The following is a 16313-nucleotide window of genomic DNA, read 5'->3' on the forward strand; positions in this document are numbered from 1 at the left end:
GTGGCTCGGTCCCGCCCGCGCCCCCTCCTCCTCCGCTGTGTCGCAGAACAGTGACAGACGAGGCTGCTTCGACAAGAAAGGGTTTATTTATTAAAATGGTGTTAATAGGTTTAAAAAAAAAATTAAAAAACATTGTGCTTTACGTTGTGCTTACAGTCAGTAGTAATATACATTTGCATCATTTAACAGAAACTTTCTCTTCTTAGAGGCACTCCCGATGCTTTTAAAGAATAATGCACTTAGAGGTGTTTGCCTTGTTGACTGCTCCTCAAAGCTGCCACACCATCACCCATCGCTCCAGGATCTCCTCCTTTCGTTATGCAAATGTTCCAGTTATCTTGTGTGCTTACCATTAGCAACAATTGCAATTAGAGTTCCCACCTTCTATATAAATGTAAACATTAAAAAATAATTAACAGTTCATGAAAAAATAACTGCACTCAGTGTTCTAATTGTTGTCTTATGCAAACATGCTACCATTTAATAAGAGATTCGGGATATTTTTGAAGACATTTAGGACTTTTATTCATAGAACTGGTGTAGTCCAAATAAAAATTTAAAAAGCAGCCAACAGCTACATATGCATGTGTATAGATGTATGCAATAAAATTAAGTCTCTACTACATAAACCAACAACAATCAGAGATTGGTTTCATAGGAAATGTTTAAATTTCCCTGTTCACTGAAACACAATTCATTCCTTTGTGCAGTTTACATTCAAAGATTAAAATCGAAGGACTGTAAAATTAAAACAATAGCTTCAGTTCTCCAGTTGGTAAATGATTCAGAACGAGAGTTACACACTTGAACGATTGCCAGATGACTGACTACTTAGTTAATTTTCTTATAAAGAAGAATTAGCAGTTCACCGAACTCCTCTATTTAAGCTTTTGTATCGCAAAATAGTTCAATCTGAGAAAAAAGAAAGAGATATGAAATATATGACTCTATGAAAATGTATCTGAAATAGGCTTCTTTAAATATCAAAGGTATCCTGACTGGGAAGAATGAAAAATACACTTAAGGAACTTAGTGAATTGGACGGAAAAAAAATTAAGAAGTTTTTTTAAGTTTTGAAAGAATTTCTGGCATGGACCTTACCAGAGCAGAAGCAACTACAATCAGTAAGTACTCTAATGGATCTTATCATACATATACCTGAGAAACAAAGCATTTGTTACAGATTCATTAACATAAATATCCCTATGGGATGCTTAATTATATAGTGCTTATGCAAAAACCCCTGGGCTTAACAATAAAGAGTTAAAAACTGGGTAAATTAACTCTAGCAGCTGGTGTACTAACAGAGGTTTTAAAAAAATGCTGAGTAAAAAATAAAACAATGTTTTAGCTTATTAAATACTAGGGATTGCAGGATGATACTGCTATTTAATGTGAGTGATAGCTTGTATACATGTAGTATTCATATCTCAATACTGCCCCTTAAAAAAAACCAAACCCCCCTGTTTTCAGTAAGTATAGACAGATATTTTGTTACCACCCCTACAGAAATAAAGACGGTTCAACAAAAATTCAAAATCATTTCTTCCAGTGCCCATTGGCAAATAGACTGGTGAATTTTTGATTATTGCTCTGAAAATAGGTTGAAGGTCCCCAGCATCTAGCTGAGTTCCAAAGTGACTGCAAAGCACTCTTAAACTACAAAACAGATATTTCTAAAGTTCAGATCCACAAAGGATAACCTACTTCACCCTGCAAAACAAACAGATACTACAAAGAGCTGAAAGCTCTTGACCTCTGCAGTCCTCTACACTGGGAATTAAAGGTGATAATAATCTGAGTTGTTTATAGTTGTCCATAGACAATATCACTTTGAAGAAAGTGAGTAAGAATTTTCATGGTTGTTTTGACTCTCTCACCGATTTCTCCTCCTGATTCATACTGTCCTTTGAAGAACAGGTACATGGTGTTTTCCTCAGCTTCCTCTATAAAACTGGAATATTACTGTGTTAATTAGCACAAAAAAGGAAGCTGCACAAGCAGCACAGAGTAACAAAAATGTCTCACTATTGCTGATTAATTTTCACTTTGACCTGAACTAAACAACCAGCCTTTTTCCCTGAGAATCAATCCAAAAAGCAGCCGCTTAGTCATACTTCAGCAACACACTAGTCTACCCCATTCACACTTTGTTCTTCGTCTTGCATCCTGCTGTCTTGACAAGCCAAGATACAAGAGCCAAGTGTAAGGTTCCGGACTTGCATTATTACAGATGAGTTATCTCCATAGACTTAAGAGGAGCAATATTAATGTGACAACCAGTGCCCTACTCAGCTTTCTGGCCTACAAATTAAAACAATACTACAAATATGTAGAATGCATTAATCTCTTCAGACATACATACTGATAGACTCCAGTTAGTGCAATCAATATAATCTTTAAAGACATACTGGTTTCATTCACAATAATTTCAAGTTTCAATGGAAGTTTTCATATTAAAATAATTTCCACTTCCAGTGTTCAAGAACTGATACAATATTGTAATAAGGTTATTCCTATGCAACCAGAGAAATGCTCTGTAGATAATCTGCAGATGCCATTATAAAGTCAGTCCATTCCTTGGCCAGCTCTTCAATGGAGACTTCCTCCCCCCCATATTCCTTTGGGAGAATGCTAACGGGGAAGTGTTCAGTCAGACTCTGTGTGTAGTTACTTCCGTGCATATACACCTAAAACGAAATATTAAAAGCATTTACTTGGGTATGAATGCTAGACTACTGAGTGAAAACAAGTAGCAAAGAAACTCAGTGCAAGGGCTGAAGCCACCAGCCTGGTTTCACTAACAAGTGTGATTGTTCATGACGAGCTCCTTAAAAGTAGGAAGTACCTTGTGAGTTTTCCATGGGTGCTCAAACTCCGTCCTGCTCAGTATTGAAGACTGATGAAGGATTGGCTACAACCCAAGAACTGCATTTTATGCAGCTATGAGCACAGGAGCCAAAACTAACAGCGCACTTGTTCCAGTCTGGTTTAGCAACACTGATGAGGGTATACAGTACATCCAAACTACTAAACCGAGTTAAACCATGGGAAGACTGGAAATTAATTTTGTCATGATATCATGGACTTGCCTCTCAATCATTTCTAAGAGAAGGACAGTGTCTGGCTCCTAGCCATTACTGGCTGGTCCAGTCACACGTATTTAAAAACATTATGTAGTATGTATGTACGTTCAGAGAGAAGTCAAGGAAGATAATCAAAAGAAAATATATCTCAGTCCTTATATTTCAGTACCAACTGAAATTAGATCCTGAACTACTCCACCACTTTAACCTTTGTAATACTGTGGTTTTGTTTCTTCTCCTCTTGCTTTATTGTAGCTATTTTTAAGCCTTGTTCATTACTTCCAGTCTGACACTTTTATAGACCTCTTATTAACACTTGACAAGAATTTTATGCAAATATTATCACACAAGACAAAAGGATATGCAGTGAAAAGGAAGTTGGCTGTCTTTTATCCAACACTTCCTCATCAGGAAGTAAGTTAGTGAGTGAATAGTAATTATATCTATGAAAGTATGGAGAATTGGCCCTTAGAGTTGGGACTTTTTTTTCAGATCTTCACTATAAACCAAGAGACAAGCCAATCTGGATCTGTTCCAAATAGTATATAAGGTTTGTTTTGGGTTAGGCCTTTACTGTGCATGTGCCCTCTTTACCACTTTTTAAGCTCTAGCCCAAAAATTGACCAGCTGACAGGGGCTTTTTTCGCAGGTATCATTGTAATATAAGGGCCAGGGCATCAGACAGCTGGAACGCACTCCTTTTTTCTCTAATCTTTTGATAGTGAAGGACTGCTCAAGGCTGTTTCTTTCCCACAACAACACACACACTAGGAAAAGGGGACTTGGCAAATAACATCTAACAGTGACTGGAAAACTCCAAGACTCTTCTTGTGCTACAATAAACCAGAATCCATGGCATACTTTTGCATCCAAATACAAATAAATACAAATAGACATGTATTTGGATGATTTGCAGAACTGCAAAACTATTTAAAACAACTAAGAAGCTATTTGGAAAAAATCCTCTGAACTTAAGCCTGACCCATTTTTGATGCATAAATGACTCTGGAGGTCTTTCAGAGCTAAACAGTTGTCTTCTACTAGTTCCACACAACTTGGAGCACAACATCAATGTTCGGTGGTAATTTTTCGTTGTCATTTATAGGCTGAGTACTGGGAGATCCATGACCTATTTCTTTCTAGTTATGCAGAAGAATTGCTGTGTGACCTCTCTGTGTCACAGTGGTTTTTAACTTTAGAATGGTGATAACAGCATCACTTGCAACTGTCATGTTACTGATAACTGCAAATGCTTTACAGTAAGATTCTGGAGGCCTGTATGCACTAACAAACAAGTATGATTTATGCTTTTCAGTGTTCAGGAGTAACAGATCTTAAGGGAAGTTCTAAAGATTGTCATATAAGGGTTTTGTGAGAAAAGTATTTCTGTGCACTCACCCGTTCCTTTATTTTTTCAGTGAGAAAAGGCTTAATTAGAGTGAAGACTGGGTGGAAGAATAAAGGCTCATTAATCAAGTGGATCCCTCGAACTTTTAGTGGAAAGGAATCCTGTAAACATACATGAAAAACAGCATAAGAAAAAGAAAATATTATTGAAAAGATTCTATTGCTAAGGACAAGCCTGTGAAAACTGTCTAATCCATAGGTTAAAGCATTCCTTCCGATCCTGACAATTCCTGCATTTTGGAGTGTTCTTAATTTACAATGCTGCAAGAACACTTAGAAAAATAACATCTTGTTCCTTCCATTAGAAGAAAAGAAGTCATTATGAAGAGAGGCTGACTATTAAAAACATACAAACAGAAAAAAAACCAAGAAAATTATCACCAAATTGCACATAAGTAATGTATGCAAAGCTTGTGCTCAAGCCTTTCCTCTGAGGTACAATTCTTCATAACAGAGATTCTGCTGCTAATTTACAAAAAAAAAAAAAAAAAGGCCATGTGCTTTTATTAGCAATTCACAGTCTGAAGGATAATATGTAAATATATATAAAAATAAACTGTTAAAGATATAATTTATTTAATTTAAATTTAGTATTTCTAATTTAGAGACAAACCTTAACATTACTGGGAATTTGGCCAAGCCAAAAGTTCAGCTTTACAACAAGATTACTGTTACAATGAAAATAAAAATTCTATCTGCTATACAGCCTTTATAAGATTAAATACTTCTCCTTGCATTCAAGATTAATTTAGAAGTCCCCGACCTTTGAAATTTAAAAGAAAATATGGCAGTGCTCAAACCCAGCATTATGCAATGGGTAAAGCACAGTTCCCTTTTATATCCTGTCTGGTACAACCTCTGCAACCAGATTTTTCTGCTTATAAAAATGGTACTTCTCACCAACAGTTCTCCTCACCAGTACAGTAGTTCTATGGGTAAAAAAACTCACATCCAACACAATTTTTAAGTGCTACTCCTTTTAGATTTAAATTTATGTTAGACCTTAAAACCATCAGATGATAGGTTTACTTCATGTTATTTTGTGCTATCATATACTTAAAGTCTAACTATCATGTTTTTCACAAAATTATTTGGTTTTCCCTGGGATAACAGATTTTCCAAGGTAATGTCGCTTACTAATCTTACTATGTTTTCCACTCCTTAGCACGTATTCGCTTTCTATTAACTTCTGTTTCTTCATAGAGGGTAATAATTTGCAAGACACATTTCTTAAGCAGAATATGGGGTTGAAACTAAGGTTCCTTTATGTTTACTTATAAGCACATTGAACAACACTGAGACAATCTCTGGCTGAAATTTATGGACCCAGTTGAAATGCTGAAAGGAATTTGAAGAAAACAAGAGTTTAACTTATTTTTCATTTTATAAAAGAACACTGGAAACACACAACTGGGTTTTTTTCAATAGCTGTAATAAACATTTAGAAGCCTGGAAAATATGCAACAAATCTGAAATAGGCCAAGATGGAAACATCACATTCGTAAAATTTCCTTGTTCAAAATAACAGGCTGAAACCTTTAGATGTACTTGCAAATTCTATTCTACCTCCTTTCTGCCCTATTTCAAGGTTAAGAAAATGACTAGCTACTTGTTTATTACCTCAAAAATCTTTAAAGTTGGGAACACCTGATAGTTCAACTGAATTTTTCCCGTAGATACCAAAAAAAGAACAGCTGAAGTTCTAATGATATGAATTCAATGACTAAGCTGTGATTGAACCTCAGATACGAACCTTACCAAATTATAGCAAGAGTTTATCTCCCTGGCTCACTTCCACATCACAAGCTAACATTTTATTATTACTGACTTTCAACCTAACTTCTGAAGGAAAACAGAGTTACAGGACCACATTGTAGTTTGCCAGTCAATTCTCTGTCCCCTTCTTTCTTCATTCTTTCCCCTTTTTTTCCTCTCTCAAATCCATTGGCATAGTTCAATTGAATTTGAAAGAGCAAAGTCCCTGGAATTTTGTGAAAAACTTCTAGCAGCGAATTGCACAAAACAATGCTCACATAGAGGGGCAAAAAGCAAACAGAGCATAAACATTATACATTCTGTTGGTAGCAGATGGAAGATCACATAACATCATCCTTACTGGTAACTAATTAGTACTGTCTTGCTCTTAACTAGTCTTAGTGCATGCTATTTCTTATAGTCTCTGAGTTTCAGGAAAAAACCCAAAGTTTTGAAAGCTGAGTTAATGCAAAAAAAGAATGGAAGAGAAGAAACAGGATAACCAACACAGATCCTTCTGAAAGTGGGCTTCATATGCTCTTATAGTCATGGAAGTCTTGCATTGCAACAGGTCAGTGGAGTTCTTATAAAATATCACAATTTAGAGGGCATTTACGGCTACAGAAGAACATACTTTAAGACAAATCAAGCACAATGACTTTCAATGGATTTAATATTACGTTCATTAAAGTTGCATAGACTGAGAAGGTTTATGGAAGGAAAATTTCCTGTAGCTTAGAACAAGTGAAAAATTGGAAGTTGCAGCAATAAAGCCACATAAAGCAGTGTGTCCTACTTACTGTGAGAACAGCAGCAATTTTCTTGGCCACTGCTGGACTGATTTGAAATGCATGAGCAAATCGCCACCCTTGAAGATCAAAGATAGCCTTGACTCCATTCCGCTGAGTCTCAATCTCCTTTACAATGAGTTCAGATGTGATGAGACTGACACGAAACACATCGTATGCCGTAAATAAATGGGGATCCCATTGTCCTGAGGAGTGAATAGATTAACTCTGCATTACCATGAGAATACCCCATATACTTGTAATTTTGCTTGCTACTGCTTCTAATATGCTTCTCAAGAGCAAGAATTAACCATCAGTATCAAAGGTCCTGAAATAAACCGAGTCGCCAGCAAATAAGTGATTTTGTGTGCCTGCTTTGTCGCCCATCTTTTATGCTCTTTTTCAGACAGTACCACCTGATGGTAAATGGTTGTAGATACCACCTAATGTAGTATGTTCCACCTATGGCCAAAGGCTCCAGTACAATGTTTTGACAGGAACAGCTTAATTCAGTAATAGTAAGGCTAGCAGAAGGTACAGATCAGTCCAATCCATTAATATAATTTTTCTTCAGTATAGTAATTCTGCCAAGATTCAGTGAATCTTACTTTTTTCCTGAGGCCTGAGCAAAGAACTGCATGGGGTGAGCCTTAACCATGGATGAAGGCTTCAGAGAGTACAACTATCTACTAGACCAGCTGATAATAAAACAATTTTTTTTTCAAAGTTGGCAAAAATAATGTCTCTGTCCAAAACAAGCATAAAGAAATCTGGTAACACCTGATTATTTAACTGTATCTTTTTTAAAATACTTTTGGAACTGCATTAAACACCTTCACAGTGATATTAGATAGAGCTCTTTGGCTACAAGTAAACAGTGAAAACCTGGAGAACTTCTTATCCACACCTAAACTGAATGCTGACACATGACTATACACAGTTTTTTCCGTTCTCACCCCTCTGTGCCGCATCTGCACCAGTACCACAGTCTTAACCCTGGCTTAGCAAATTTACATGAAAATAAATAATTGTTGGGACATTCAGACACAATAGCCACATAATCTCACAAGTTTTAAGCTCTAAGACTTGTTTTGATGCAGATAAGAATTCCACTAAAAAAAAATAATTAAGTTCTTCCTACAGAATTGTACAGCTTCAGCCATACCAATATGTAAGCAAAATGATGTAGCTGTTACAGCTCAGTAAACTCACCTTTATATTAATGTAAAGGTATTTCTAATACGGAGTATCAATATGTTAGCTGTCTAGTTAAGACATTCTGATATTATCTAATTTTATCAATCCGTGCTGTTGTACTCATAAAATATTTTTGGTTTGCTGCTGAAATTGTGATAATTAAAAAAAACCCCACCAAACTAACCACAAAACAAATCGAACAAAAACCCCCTATACGCCGAAACAAAACACATCCATGCCAGAGCCAGGTGTGAAACAGTTCCAAGCAATTTTGTCACTCACCAATTCTGTATATTAGAACTTTGCTTCCACATGGGTCCCTTGATCTCAGGACTCCATGATAACCAGCTTGCAAAAGACCAAGAATAGAAGATGGCTGTAAATCTGCACTTATTTCTGGGCATTCAATTCTCCATTTCTGATAATTCTTCAATAACTGGAAAAAAAATAAACATGGATGTCAGGTAAGCATCAGCTATTGTATGAAGAGCACATGTAAAAATATGTTTTCCATGTGTGATCACAGTCAGGTTTAATTCATTAATTTGGCTATAACTTCATTGTACATTTGAAGCAAATGACTCCTAGAAAGAGAAGGTTGCGATACTGGGTCCAATAAGTGAGTAAACTGCCATGATGAATTTAGAATACTGTCAAATCGTTGTCATCTTGTGTCAGAAAAGCAGGTGTAGAATAAGCCTGTAGTGTATCTATGTAAAATGCACCTAAACCCCAATTTTCTCACTCAGTTTACCTTCAAGGCTATTCAGTTTGATAATGCCTCAGAGTCATTCAGGATTTATGGAATTTAGATATGCAAAATTTTACAGAGGAACATTCTCCTTCACCAACATCCCCTATCCATTCCCACTCAGCCACCCATTTTTCACACACAGTCAACAATAATTCTAGTTTACTATTAGAACTATCAGCAGCAGCATATCCAAACCCATTTTTCAAGTCCCTCCTACCCCTCTGAAATGGCACATGTAACAACATAGCGGGTCCATTACACATCAGACAATTTCCCATCCACAGACTGGAAATGATGAGAACCTGTTTGGCTAAAACAGAGATCCGGTCTATTATCAGGGATGTGATCACCCTAGTTCCTAAGGCTGGAAGGCAGCATCATAATCTTGTATGTCTAAGGTACAGGAAGAGCTGTGTGTTGAAAGGCAATGGCCTAATGCCAAGGAAGAGGCAATTAAAAGAGTTCCTTTGTGAGGTAATATGTATGTAGATGCCACTGTGAAAGTTCATCTTAGAGCGGATCATGAAAAATTAACTTGGTGATGCAGCAGTTCTAATTTCCAAGTCTAATTACTGCTTCTTCTTTAATATTAAGCAGTGGTGAAGAAAATGAAATTTTAATTGTAGGGCATAGCAGTTATTTAAGACATTTTGCATAGGTAAGTGGGAACCTATGTAAGACTGCCTTCTAACATGCTTCCTCTCAATTCATCAACTAAATTCTGCCTCTTCTGTATCATCCATAACTTCTCTAGCACTGAGTTTGGAGGGTAGAGGGATACCTATTACAAATAATTTAGATTCTGTATTAATTTCCTCAACAGCTACAGCTTAGAGTTCTAACCCAAGACTTTTAAAGAAGAGAATCAAAATTTTCAATACCTCGTTTCACTGAGGTTTCACTAAACTGAAACAGTGGTTTAATCTTAAAGATAGCATGCACAGATTAGCCTTTCAAACTGTTACTGTGTTTCATCAAACAGCAAAACCCAATCTGATTGTCAGCACAGTTTCACATTCACCAGACTGAGCATCAACCAACAGTCTTATTTCTGTTTAGTATTAACAGAAATTAATTTTTATTCCTTTATTGATTACTCCATATTTTGCAACAGAAACATTAAAATTAAAAGAGCTATCAGCTCCAGCTAATAGAACATAACCTTAAGTAAATTATAAATTTCTCATATCTATGCAAGCATAATTTCCTTCAGCATTTTTATTGAAAGAATGGTCAGAAGAACTTCAGTAAAACATCACAGCATCAGCTATACTGATGCTTACCTACAGACTCAGAGGGAGACCTGAGACTCACTATACTGTACCTCATAGTATGCCTATGTTAGATAGTCTTATTTCTCACCCTTCCCTCTACCTTCAATCTTGTTGTATCATTTTACATAAAATGTACTTCATCTCAAGGCATTTCTGCTCAGATTAAGGTCTTGGACAATGTTGAAGATCTCTCAAATGAAGTGTCATGAGGAAACTCTTTATAAAACATTATTGTTTATCAGCAGAATATACTTTAAAATACATGGTGTACTGATGAGAAATTAGCTCTCTCTTTTATGGAAATAGCATCTATAAATATGTATTTAGTTACAAAAAATTGAAGAGTTCATCTGCCATGCTAGAATCCCACTTGATCTGGCAATTAAAAAGTGGATAAAAGCCTCATCCTAAACCACATACTGTAGAAAGAAACACTTAACAATTAAGTGAATTTTACTAGAAGCCTTTTGACTGCATTAAATCAGTTCTAGCCTAGTCCAACTTAAAAACAAACAAGGCGAGGGAAGAGAGGAGTAGGGACAGTAAGTTAATTTGTGGAACAGAAATTCACTGTAATTGCAGAGACAGGCCTGTTGAGGTACTCTGATTATCTCACTCTATTAGTGCTTGACTCTACAAAGGGCACTGTTTGAGCAATCCCAGCGGCTTTGTGCCAACCAGACATCAATGTCAGCTTATGTTCTTTTCCTTGGTCTTTCCAAAACGAACACTTAAACTGCAGCAAAACATGTAAACACCCTCAAATCAACTATGCAAACATCTGTAGCTTTGCCATTTCTCATTTTTCCCCTAAAATCTGTGGTACCACAACTTAATGAACCTAGTTAAAATCACATATATATTTTAAACATCTCTTTGAAGAGCTGCCTGCCAAAACTTAGAGTAGAATAAAAATTATACATTTATTCAATACCCTAAATAATCCTGTATTGTCAGTACACTTAGTTTCTTGTTTTCATGAAACTTTACATTTTACAAATTGGAAACACCATGGATTTAAGTTCTGCACCTTGGAAGAAAGAGAATGGTGTTTGCAGCTTGTGACACTCTAAATCCTTACAGAAGACATAATTTACCTACTGGCACTTCCACTAAGGAGAAAATAAATCCTTGGAACACATCTGACACCTTCCATGCCATGAGCAAGTGGTGCATCTTTTAGACACGTAACATGGCTAAGCTCCAAACATACTTCCCTTGGCCAGAAAAATCAGAAAGTGTTGAAGACTTCTCAGATTTTGAAAACCTAATCTGATTACCTGAAATGATTTAGAGCTGAAGTAAAGGTTAGCACTAGATAATCTTTCGCCACATCTGCAGCTAGTTTTGGGAGATATTCTGTAAATTCTTATTTATGTAAACAATTCCTTTCTTAGCAGCTGGACATACTCAAGTCATACACAGCTACTTAAATGAGCAATCCTTAAACATGTAATGGAATTTGAGAACTTCCAGTGGCTACTCACAATTTTTCTTTACTGAAAATTTTCAGTTTTACGTTATTTAAACCGAGAAATTCTTGCAAAATATTTTAAAAATCAGTCTTTTTTTAGTAAATACAGCAAGAAAGAACATAAATATTATATATAACCATCAGCCTGGATACAGATGAGGCAACCTAGTATCAGGAAAAACAGGCGTATTCACTACCCAGTACAAAGAATGGCTCACTTACTTACAACACAAGGAAAACATCTCAGTGTATAATTATCTGTGTTTACAAACTGAATAACCTACTTAGCATCTTCTCAGCATCTGAAAATAGATGCAAGATAACTCAATAAATGGGGAAAGATGGATGAAAAACTCCAGTGTCTAGAGCTAAGCATTATTTGAGGGTTTTTTTCTGATATCTCTTGGGGATAGTTCCAGATTTCTGAACATCGGAGATAATAAAGTTATCAATTAAACCAAGATTCATGTGCTACAAACCAAAGTGAACTTAGTACTTCATTTAGAATTAAAAGAACTAGAAACTAATGTGCTTCCTAGAGAAACCAATATATTTGTATATGAAATTTAATTATTTCTCCTCTATTAATAACTATTTATTCATATTAACATGGATTGTAGACAGAACTAGGTCTCTGCTGTGTCAGCAGTTGTACCAATGCAAACAATGCTTAGGAAAAAATGTTCTCTAGATATTCTTTACAGGAGAAACCACAGCTCAGACTTCAGTATATAAACATATACACACACACCTTTGTGCATATATATTTTCTATTTATTTTTATATATGTCTGTATAGCTACACCCAGAATTTAAACATGGTTTAGACAGACAAAAAATTTAAAATATTTTTATAGAGTCACAGAACTTTCCCAACTCTACATGCATTACCTCTTTACCACTGGGAAAAAACTGGCACGTGTAAGTTGAGGTATTTGGCTGAGCACAAAGGGAAGACTGGTTGACTATTTTCCTCAATGGTCAGCCCAGAGAGCCTACTAAGGGTTCTTCCATCCTTTTTGAGGAATCCTTCTGTATTGATGGAAGAAAAGCAGCCAAGTGACTGATATAAACTTAGTTTTTATGTTTGAATGATATGAAGATCCTCAGAGATAATGCCTGAGACTCAGCAGTATGTGTGGCACTGTGGAAAACAACCCTTCTTGTACAGCATAGTTATTCTAAGCAATTTAGTTGCAGTACAACACACTAGGAAGACCTGGTTGCTCCATAAGTCAAACACAGAGGAAGACCAAAGTCTGGCTATAAACCTTTGTATCAACCAGAACTTCTAAAAGGATCCTAGATATTTAGACAATTTTCAGTGCCATAAAAGCGATGCTTACAAACGTATGTTATAAAAACTCTTGGCATATAGTTTCAATGTTGTATTTTTCCTGTATTTGAAGATTTTCATTCTGTTCCCCAGAATATAATTTATTTCAAGTACTAAAAGGCACCATCCCCAAGTCACTAAGAATCAGACCTATACAAGAGTTATGTGCTGGAATTCAAGGACATAATAAAATGCACTAGGCAAAAACATTTATAGTGAAAAGGATATGTAGTTCTCCAGACTTTACATGTCACTAGTGAGTCCAAGTGATAGTGTTTTCGATGACAACAATAAAGTCAAATATACATGCTTAGTTGGTATATTAAAAAAAAGGGTATATAAACCCATTGCTTTACCACAATTAATAGAAATCCATGGCCCTGCTTCTTAGTTGACAGTATCTACAGTAGTTAATTATATCTGCATGCTCAGCTCAGGTATGAATTTATATCCAGACTGAAATATTTTGCAGCATTAATATTTCATCCATACCTAGGTCTCTGAAGGGGACTGAATGGACACAGAAGATGCCGTCATGATGTAGCACTGTTCCTTGAGTGCTTACTAGGTAAGAATTCCCTAGATGGCTCACAGGACAAGAACATTTCTTATTTATGTATTGAAGTTAGGTGTGTTTTTTGACAGTTATTGTTAGCTGGTGTCAAAGGACTTTCTGTTCATTCCTAGAGACAAATCTCTGCCAGTATTTCATGTAGATTGACTTAAAACTTTCTTACCAATAACATTCATGCATTTGAAATCCTTCTGTGAAAGTTATCTGCTTAACTTCACCTCTTCTTATGAAATCTGTACTTTGGTTTGGGTTCGTGCATGTTATTTCCAGCCACTTTCTACAATAAGACATTGGGCAAAGTTTAATCCTCCTTGTGATTTCAAATGTGGAAATAAAAATTCTCTTGTAACTTGAGAATAGTCTGTTACTGGCCTTAGTTGAATAATCATTGGCTTTCAAAAAAAAAAAAAAAAAAGTCCTAGCTCTTCAAATTTTTCAGTTCCAGCTATCTGTTTCAGTGGTGGTTTTTCCTCTAGCATGGTAGATATCAACATATCAGTAGCTAAAATCAAGTCTAGAATTGCCATTGGAAAAATGTAAAAGACTGCTGTTGGAATGAGTCACCATAAAAGATTTAGAAATAGAGTATCTTGCCAAAATCTACCTGATTATTCATTTCTGAAACATTTCCAAATGTTTCCAAACTGACATCGATATATCTGTGTCAATTATTAGCCAGAAAGGCATCAATAAATGGTCTGGTCAGGTGCCAGACTCTTGATTCATATTTAAGGCAAAGTGTAAGGCCACACCAAGATGCTTGATGACCTTTGCTTGTAAGCATTGACAGGGCCATAAAACTTTGATTATCCCTTAGCTGCTCTACAAGTACTATGCAGTAGTACACAGGAGCCCAGTGGGCAAAAAGGGACTTTATCAGCCTGAACTCCAAGCCAAGAAGCAACATCAAACCACGATGGGAGGGAACAGCCACTGTCTGGACTCATGACAGGAAGACTCTGTCCAGGATGGAGTACTTTCATAACTTCTGCATGAAGTCAAACTTTGCACAATAATTCCCTTGGGCCTTGATATATCAATTGCAATAAACACAATCTTTAAAAAATAAAAGAAAGAAATAAATTTTTAAACATGCTTCTTTAATTCTTCCCATGCTGTAACAGGAATATCCTAGAAAACAGTGTCAGGTGGTATGTGGAAGATTAAGTACAAGGAGCTACAGCATTTGAAAAACTGACATTCTAGACAGAAACATTAAACACAGGTTGGTTTTGAACATCAGTAGCTCTTCATTCAAAGAAAAGTTTAAAATTCAAAAACTTAGCAGCCTGTGGAAACCCAGAAATTCTACACAGATTCTAAAAAGATTTAATTTTCCAAAGCAAATTCCCAGTCTAGCGGGCTGATTCTGAACAGCAGTATAGGAATTTTGCTACTTCACAGATTTAATCTGTAAACCTAGCCTAGATTCCAGATTCTCAAAGATTAGTTTACCTACAACACATGTCACAATTAATCACAGTGAAGTGCAGAAATGTGTGGGCCAAATTTTGAAGTGCCACTGTGATGACTATAGGATTACCAGTAACAACCAACTGCAATGCAACTAGGAGTGGCTCTTCAGGAGTCCATGTTGTCCTTATGATGCCCTACTTTTTGGAACCAAGGAATACAGGAAAACAAAATACTTTTTGATGGGAAAGAAGAAAAGAGGCATGACCCTACAATCATTAGTGCACAGCTTTGATATAAACAATCTCACGAACTTCAAGCAAACGTAAGATCTATAAATACCCACAAGAATCTGACATGACTCCCTAGTCCTTTTGCTGAGGAGGAAAGGTTTAAAGCTATGATGCAAATGAAAAGAACACAAAATATAATTTTTATGCTATTTATGATTAAGGACCTAATTCAATTTCTCACATTCTTGTTTAGCCTCCCTGATCCTGCAATATATCCATATTCAAACAATTTTCTCTTATGGTGACTAAACTTGGAAAACCTACAGTACAGAGAAGTCAGAAACTAAAAGGTGAAGTCTGTTGGGCAATGCTAGTAACCGACATCAAATTCCATGGAAACACAGCTTCCAGTTGGCACAAGTGAATCAATCTTTGCTCTGGGAAGAGTTAGAAATACTTTCTGTTCTGAAGGTTTAGTGGTTGTCAATCTTTCTTTAAAAAAAAACCAAACAAAACAACAAAAAAACCCAAAACGAATGCCAAACAATTTGTACCTTTGGATATTAAAAATACGCAGGCACTGTGGCAAAAAGCCATGCAAACAATCAGGAAAGTACCATGGCTTACCAAAGCCTGCAAGGAGTGCTGTAATTGACTAAACCCCAAGATAAAAGTAGGTTTTAGTCATAGTTTTCTGTTGGAGCAACTATAAATCTGTAGTGACACTGGTATAGCTGCTAGAAAGACACAACCCGAGCCTGATAAGCATGGCAAGGATGACCTTTAAAGGTCTGTTTCCTAATCAGAGCTGTGACCTTACTACGCTTACTGTATACACGAGTGACTGTATCACACTTACCACAGCCTTTTATGTTACCTCACGGGGCCGCACAGAGCCAGCCAGGACACGGCACATGTACCGGGTGCCGCGCTGAAGAGACGCCTGACAAGCAACGAGTTACCCCCTGAAACACGGCGAACCTCCCTGCGCGGCCTCGGCCGCTCGCTCACACCCAGCCCCGC

General features: G+C 36.4%; 1 protein-coding gene across 1 annotated transcript; it reads right to left on the reverse strand.

The window, feature by feature from the left end:
- Nucleotides 1-2516: 2516 nt before the first annotated feature.
- TTPA (tocopherol (alpha) transfer protein) lies at nt 2517-16206 on the reverse strand. The gene is made up of 5 exons (XM_009085088.1): nt 16168-16206; nt 8516-8669; nt 7049-7242; nt 4485-4595; nt 2517-2690 (listed from the first exon to the last, which is right to left on the reverse strand). Exons 1-5 carry the CDS (start codon nt 16204-16206, stop codon nt 2517-2519), a joined length of 672 nt encoding a protein of 223 aa, XP_009083336.1.
- Between the last annotated feature and the right edge of the window lie 107 nt (nt 16207-16313).

The sequence above is a fragment of the Acanthisitta chloris genome, unplaced genomic scaffold (assembly GCF_000695815.1).
Source record: "Acanthisitta chloris isolate BGI_N310 unplaced genomic scaffold, ASM69581v1 Scaffold42321, whole genome shotgun sequence".
Lineage (NCBI taxonomy): Eukaryota > Metazoa > Chordata > Aves > Passeriformes > Acanthisittidae > Acanthisitta > Acanthisitta chloris.

Coding starts and splice junctions, on each gene's coding strand:
- TTPA (XM_009085088.1), bottom strand. CDS start 16,206: ATGTGCCGTGTCCTGGCTGGCTCTGTGCGGCCCCGTGAG. Junction 8,670..16,167: donor GCTCTGTGCGGCCCCGTGAG/GTAACATAAAAG, acceptor TTTTTTTTCCAG/TTATTGAAGAATTATCAGAA. Junction 2,691..4,484: donor CTGAAAAAATAAAGGAACGG/GTGAGTGCACAG, acceptor ATTTCGTTTTAG/GTGTATATGCACGGAAGTAA.